The sequence below is a fragment of the Camelina sativa genome, chromosome 4 (genome assembly GCF_000633955.1).
Source record: "Camelina sativa cultivar DH55 chromosome 4, Cs, whole genome shotgun sequence".
Taxonomy (NCBI): domain Eukaryota; kingdom Viridiplantae; phylum Streptophyta; class Magnoliopsida; order Brassicales; family Brassicaceae; genus Camelina; species Camelina sativa.
The window spans coordinates 22397191-22404176 of NC_025688.1; the positions used below are offsets into that span (position 1 = coordinate 22397191).

The 6986-nt window shown below is 39.9% G+C and overlaps 5 protein-coding genes and 1 long non-coding RNA gene across 7 annotated transcripts in view; 2 read left to right on the plus strand and 4 right to left on the minus strand.

Annotated features, from left to right (window-relative positions):
* Positions 89-1411, plus strand: LOC104781837 (uncharacterized protein At2g34460, chloroplastic-like). The gene is made up of 4 exons (XM_010506603.2): positions 89-226; positions 372-557; positions 636-1028; positions 1109-1411. Exons 1-4 carry the CDS (start codon positions 122-124, stop codon positions 1271-1273), a joined length of 849 nt encoding a protein of 282 aa, XP_010504905.1. The 5' UTR covers positions 89-121; the 3' UTR covers positions 1274-1411.
* On the minus strand, positions 1290-1943 carry LOC104781836 (urease accessory protein G; the record flags this gene model as incomplete). Its single annotated transcript, XM_010506602.2, has 3 exons — positions 1290-1528; positions 1616-1720; positions 1815-1943. Coding segments are annotated over 3 exons (318 nt in total), but the record flags the coding sequence as incomplete, so codon positions are not given.
* LOC104781839 lies at positions 1949-2384 on the plus strand. Its single transcript, XR_766947.2, has 2 exons — positions 1949-2001; positions 2082-2384. It is a non-coding gene; the product is annotated as an uncharacterized LOC104781839 (long non-coding RNA).
* Positions 2269-4033, minus strand: LOC104781838 (urease accessory protein G-like). Of its 2 annotated transcripts, none has more exons than XM_010506605.2 (7): positions 3845-4033; positions 3552-3752; positions 3304-3364; positions 3009-3210; positions 2788-2909; positions 2589-2693; positions 2269-2501 (listed from the first exon to the last, which is right to left on the minus strand). In XM_010506605.2, exons 1-7 carry the CDS (start codon positions 3892-3894, stop codon positions 2418-2420), a joined length of 825 nt encoding a protein of 274 aa, XP_010504907.1. In that variant the 5' UTR covers positions 3895-4033; the 3' UTR covers positions 2269-2417. The 2 variants fall into 2 exon arrangements, with proteins under 2 accessions (XP_010504907.1, XP_010504906.1); XM_010506604.2 differs by having other exon boundaries at positions 3552-3755; positions 3845-4032.
* LOC104781840 (60S ribosomal protein L18a-2) lies at positions 4207-5525 on the minus strand. The gene is made up of 3 exons (XM_010506606.2): positions 5447-5525; positions 5160-5339; positions 4207-4742 (listed from the first exon to the last, which is right to left on the minus strand). Exons 1-3 carry the CDS (start codon positions 5459-5461, stop codon positions 4401-4403), a joined length of 537 nt encoding a protein of 178 aa, XP_010504908.1. The 5' UTR covers positions 5462-5525; the 3' UTR covers positions 4207-4400.
* The window catches only part of LOC104781842 (cytochrome P450 710A2-like), a 3346-nt gene continuing 2829 nt past the window's right edge, over positions 6470-6986 (minus strand). The window contains exon 2 of the mRNA XM_010506607.2: positions 6470-6943. Within this exon, the coding sequence (XP_010504909.1) occupies positions 6719-6943 (225 nt within the window). The 3' untranslated portion in view covers positions 6470-6718. The remainder of the gene's footprint in view (positions 6944-6986) is intronic.

A 6986-nucleotide genomic window follows, 5' to 3' on the forward strand; every position in this document is an offset into this window, starting at 1 on the left:
CGTAATTGTGTATGTGGCAAATATGCCATGTGGCCTAATCTAATCAACAAAAAAAAGCAAAGAATAAAAATTTCACAATTTAACAAAGTTAACGTTTGTGGTGGGGAGGACAACACATTCGATGGCAACATCTTTGCTTCTCAGACATTCATCAGCTGTCTTCTTCACTCAGTCTTCTCGCTTCTTCACCAAGAACAACTCTTTTCGTTCCTTCACTTCCATCAAGGTTTGTTTTTTTTTTCAATTCCGTCTCATTCTCTATGCATTTGCTAGAATCTTTGTATATGGTTGATGAGGATACGGTAATTTAGATATCCACAATTCTGTAATTGGCTTAATTCTGTAATTGGCTTTGCTTATGTATGTCTCAGATGGAAAGAGGTGAAGCAAGTAAAGAAGAAGCTAAGACAAAGAAAGTGTTTGTCGCCGGAGCTACTGGAAATACCGGGAAGAGGATTGTGGAGCAGTTGTTGTCCCGTGGCTTTGCCGTCAAAGCTGGTGTTCGTGACGTAGAGAAGGCTAAAACATCTTTCAAAGAGGACCCTTCTCTTCAGATCGTATGTTCTTGGTTTCTTAATCCGACGTTTTCTTGCTGTCAAGTCTCTCACACAACTGCTTTGTGATTTCTCTTCTAGGTTAGAGCAGACGTGACAGAAGGTCCTGTGAAGCTAGCTGAAGCTATAGGTGATGATTCTCAGGCTGTGATTTGTGCCACAGGGTTTCGTCCCGGGTTTGATATATTCACTCCTTGGAAAGTCGATAACTTCGGGACAGTGAATCTTGTGGATGCTTGCCGTAAACAAGGAGTGGAAAGGTTTGTTCTTATAAGCTCAATCTTGGTGAATGGAGCTGCAATGGGACAGATACTGAACCCTGCTTACATATTCCTCAACCTCTTTGGACTAACTCTGGTCGCTAAGCTTCAAGCTGAGAAGTATATCAGAAGCTCTGGCATCAACTATACTATAGTAAGGCCCGGTGGTCTTAAAAACGATCCTCCAACTGGAAATGTTGTCATGGAGCCAGAGGTAAAACACAGCCTTTGATCTTTGTTTCATTTGTTGTTGTGCTATATAACTGATGGAGATCTGACCTTTGATTTTTGTAGGATACTATGTATGAAGGGAGCATATCCAGAGACCTGGTCGCAGAAGTTGCTGTGGAAGCTTTGCTTAACGAGGAATCATCTTTCAAGGTTGTGGAGATAGTTGCTCGTGCTGAAGCTCCAAAACGTTCCTATAAAGATCTATTTGCCTCTGTTAAAGGACGTTAACTAGAATACAAATCAATCACACTATGTAATGAGTCTCATGCTCAAAACCTTTATTTCTCTTATGTCTCGAGTACAACAAACAAATACAATTGCGCATAAACTGAGTTCAAGACAAATTGAGAGTGTTCCATTCAGATTTATCTCTTATCCATTTTGGGTCCTAAGAATCCATCACTGGCGCTTCTTCCCGGTTGCATGTTCCCATGAGTGCATGACATGGTTCACGATTTCCTCGACCCCAAGCCCATGCTTCACCTGGAAATGTTCCCGTGAAGACTCCTTTGTAAGAACTAAGGTTACTGATTATATAAGTGATAAAACTTATCTCTGAAGATGGCTAACCTGAGCAAAGACAAATGGCCCTCCATCACGCATGCGTAGCGCATCCCTTTCCATAACAGATAAGTCAGCTCCAACAGCTACTGCAAGGTCTGTCTTGTTTATCACCTGCAGTTGGAAAAATCAACAAGAGATTCTTTCACAATACTATTGACTTCAAACAAGTATGTAAGTTTTAAGAGTTGAAGCAGCATAAGTGCACCAGAAGATCAGCTTGAGTGATTCCAGGGCCACCTTTACGGGGTATTTTATCACCAGCCGATACATCGATGATGTAGATGATATAGTCAGCAAGTTCTCTGCTGAAATTAGCAGCTAAATTATCTGCAAAGACANCCGGTGGTCTTAAAAACGATCCTCCAACTGGAAATGTTGTCATGGAGCCAGAGGTAAAACACAGCCTTTGATCTTTGTTTCATTTGTTGTTGTGCTATATAACTGATGGAGATCTGACCTTTGATTTTTGTAGGATACTATGTATGAAGGGAGCATATCCAGAGACCTGGTCGCAGAAGTTGCTGTGGAAGCTTTGCTTAACGAGGAATCATCTTTCAAGGTTGTGGAGATAGTTGCTCGTGCTGAAGCTCCAAAACGTTCCTATAAAGATCTATTTGCCTCTGTTAAAGGACGTTAACTAGAATACAAATCAATCACACTATGTAATGAGTCTCATGCTCAAAACCTTTATTTCTCTTATGTCTCGAGTACAACAAACAAATACAATTGCGCATAAACTGAGTTCAAGACAAATTGAGAGTGTTCCATTCAGATTTATCTCTTATCCATTTTGGGTCCTAAGAATCCATCACTGGCGCTTCTTCCCGGTTGCATGTTCCCATGAGTGCATGACATGGTTCACGATTTCCTCGACCCCAAGCCCATGCTTCACCTGGAAATGTTCCCGTGAAGACTCCTTTGTAAGAACTAAGGTTACTGATTATATAAGTGATAAAACTTATCTCTGAAGATGGCTAACCTGAGCAAAGACAAATGGCCCTCCATCACGCATGCGTAGCGCATCCCTTTCCATAACAGATAAGTCAGCTCCAACAGCTACTGCAAGGTCTGTCTTGTTTATCACCTGCAGTTGGAAAAATCAACAAGAGATTCTTTCACAATACTATTGACTTCAAACAAGTATGTAAGTTTTAAGAGTTGAAGCAGCATAAGTGCACCAGAAGATCAGCTTGAGTGATTCCAGGGCCACCTTTACGGGGTATTTTATCACCAGCCGATACATCGATGATGTAAATGATATAGTCAGCAAGTTCTCTGCTGAAATTAGCAGCTAAATTATCTGCAAAGACAACACTAATCCTATTTAATCTCATCGGATCTTTTGAGATACGGAAACTTATATGAGGAACAAATAAAATATCAAGAACTGAAACCTCACCTCCACCGGATTCACAAAGAAGCAAATCAGCTTTGAATAAGTTAGATAACTCCTCAAGAGGACCCAAATTGATACTGATATCTTCACGGATGGCAGCGTGTGGGCATCCACCGGTTTCAACAGCTCTAATCCTTTCCTCAGGAAGAGCTCCGTTCTTCACCAGAAACTCACCATCCTCTTTCGTAAATATATCATTTGTCACCTACACCATTCACAAGATCAACAACTTCTTTTGAGATCAAGGAAACAATCTCACTAAGAAATCAGAAGATTTGCAGCTGATAGTAATACTCACAGCAGCAAGACTATATTTGTCCCTCAAGAATCTACAAAGAGCAAGCATCAGTGCCGTCTTCCTGAGTAAACAAAACCAAACATTTAGACAAAAAGGCTGACACTTTTGTGCAAAACCTGACAAATTTGTGAACAAAAACACTGAATCCCATCTAAAAACAATATCATAGATCCAATGGTTTAACACATAGATTGTTATTTGTTATGATACCAAATCACATAATCAAGCAGTCAATTTGAAAACATTACCCAGTGCCAACGGGCCCGCCAATACCGACGGTGAAAGCTCTCTCAGAGAAGTTACGGTCGTTAAGAGGAGGAGCTCGGCGACTGAAGTAACCAGGAGAGTAGATTGGTTCGTGTGAGTGCGGCGCAAGCCCATCGTGGCTATGGAACACCCTTCCGTCCTTACCCACCCACGACGTCTTCCCATCGCCGCCGTCCGATTTGCTACTGAACAGAAGTATATAAACAGTTTAGTGGATGATAAACACACAGGAAAGATCAAAACTTTACAGATAAAATCAATGAAAAACACGAACTCGTGGCCTTGCTCATGATTGTGATGATGATGGTGCTCGTGTGACGCCATTGCCGAGAGACTTGAAATCTTCTTGTGGTTACTGTGTTGACTTAGACTGAATTGACTCACTCACACGAGAGGCAAAAGGAAAAGAAAAAAAAGTAAGAATCTTTCTAATTCTATCCAAACTCCAAAATTGAAAGGTGATGTTTATCTCTGTCGGTTACATAAACGTAACGTTTTACACATCAATGGAATTGTATTTATACGTATTCTGATACTAATTTTACAATTCTGTATCACAGTACCAAGAACTCAAAAAATCTTTTGCTTTATAGGACTTAAGTTGTAGTTTCAAGAGTAAAGAGGACACAACAGAGGAATTAAGGAACAAGGATATTTCATAAGCAAAAAAACAAGAACCATAAAATCCAGACAAAGTCGAGTTGAGAGTTTCATGAGTACGCCTAACATATTGTTGATAAACAAAAATATCCGAGAAACAAAACCAAAACGACAAAGAGCATAACTTCAACATCGATTCCAACCCAAAAAAGAGTCAATCTGAGACGCTTCTACATGAACAAGTTGGGCTTGTTGGCCTTGTAAGTCGTCTTCAGCTTCCTGCTTGGTGGTCTAACCTTGCGGAACACCAATGGGAACTTGATCTTGCTGTTGTGGAACTGTTTGGTGCTCTCTCTCTTGCACAGCTTGGCGGGGACAGTGGCTGTCTTAATGATCTGGATGCAAGGGAATCTGACACGGTGACGGGAAGCCATCTCGGTGTACATCTGTTCCACAGCTCCGTTGAGAGTGGTGTCACGGTACTCCTTGTACATGTTGTGGTATCCAGTTCTGCTCTGGTACCTCAACCAGATACCGAAGTTCTTGATTGTTGTCGGGTTCTTCTCATAGATCTGTGCAAACAATTTGGTTACAGCTCACATCAGTCAAAAGGAGGAAGATGGGGAAATAAAACTATTAAAATCCATCAGAAAACATAACATTGTTTTAAGTTGCAAGTCCAAAAAGGAAGAGACTTTAGAGAATCTAAGTCCTCTCAAGACAATATAAACTGAACATAATAAACAAGAATCCAAATCCGACTCAGGAATCAGGCTATTTGATTGTTCAGAAGCTCAAGCATTGTAAAACTTGCCAGGTGAAACAAAGACACAAATGCAAGGATTGAAACGAAACCTAAACGACTAGATAAATCAAAACCCTAGTGTTCTAATCCGGACAAAGTAATCAACTCTATACGTTTCAAACACAGTGAGGTATAACAATAGCTATGAGATCCTTATCATTTCAGCGACGAGAGAGTAAGTTACCTCGTTGATGGCGAGCATCTGACCATTGCTCTTCTTGACCTTCTTCAGCTTCCTCAAGAAATACCAAAACTTGGACTTAGCACGGACCTCGTTAGTGGCCCAGAGCTTCATCCGGTAAATCTTAGGCTGCACATCCTTCTCAGTCGGGAGAGCTCTTCCGACAACCTGGTACTGGTGAAACTGCAAAAGGGGAAAAAGACAAGAACTTAGATCAAACAGATCCTTCGAGGAAGAGAAAATGGTGGGTGACATTCTAAATCAAGAAGGGATCGAAAGAAAGAGCTTACCCTGAAAAGACCCATTTTTCCTCGTCTCGAGCTGTAGAAACCTCTCTCAACCAAATGAAAGCGGCTAGGGTTCTTGTAGTTTATAAATGAGAGCAAGCATCTGCAAAAACCCTAATACTTACTGAAATCATTAAGCCCAATGGGCTGACAATTTTGGCCCATCATGTCTGTACTTAACCCATCCGAAATTTGGTATTCCTCTTCTTATTTATTTTTTCCCCCTTAAACTGGATATCACGTTACATGTATTGTATTTTGCTGTGTGTTACAAAAACATAATTTATGCTTCAACATTTTGTTGGTGGTATGCTCGGTGACAAGTTTTGTATGAAGAATATGGCCTCTCTCAGTTACATTTCTAAGGTTCCTTCCCAAGGCTCTTTAATTCACGGTTACAAGTTTGAGTCTAAATCATACCAAGTCCAAAGAAAACAAAACAAAAACTCTTCATTAAGACTATATAGAAAGAGGACCACAAAAAATTTCTTGATTCAGGTCACTATTTTTGTTGGTCCGGCATTTAATCATTGCTCAACTAATTAAGACATGCCGCCACTAATGAAGACTGTCGATGACAAAATTGGATACATGATTTGAAACGTACTGTTTAATCAATTGCGGTCAACCAGTACGAGCATAATTATATCATAATTGTTTGACAAGAAAGCATTAATAGAATTTTTAAAAAATCTTCTTCATATATATGTATATTCTTTGTAAGTTTGGAAATCTTCTCAGTTTTTACGAGCTTCGCTACATCAACAGTTTAGTATTACCGTTCAGCAAATGTTATTTTGTCGTAGTGATATAGTATAATAAATAAACAAATTATTAATTTATCTCTATATGGTTTAGAAAATGTAATATCAAACTCGACATATGTTTTCTATATGCTCACGGGTTTTATATTATTATTATGTCTATTGTGCATCTTAACGATGTACAATATAATACTGACGATGTGTTTAATTTTTGAACATATAATTTTCGTTTTCTGTACCACTAGTTATTTTAAACGAAAAATAGACGACAATGACATAACATTCACGAAACACATTTTGATAGCCTCACTGGGACCAAACAAACGAAAAACAAAGATATGATAGATTTGATGGCAACAACAACGACATCTCTCCTTTCCAAATTCAGCAAGACATTAACGCTCAAGGGGAGCTCAACAGGAGAATATCAGACATCACGATCACGAACATTTAAAAAAAAAAATCACACTTGACTCTTGATCACCAATAATTATTTTTAAAACTTGAATCATTACGTTGTGACTCGCTTAGACAAGAACACCGTGCATCCGTCCTTTGGCGATATCGTGGGGCAGTATATGATGTCATCGCAGCCGTCCGATAGAAGCCTCTTGAAATCAAACAAAGACGAGAACATTGCTATGAAGAGCACGAGGTGGTTCAACGCGTAACGCTGGCCCACGCACTGGTGCGCACCCCATCCAAAAGCTAGATAGTTACGTTTGAACACCTGATCCTCTTGCCTTGCCTCGCTAAACCGGTCCGGATCGAACCGGTTC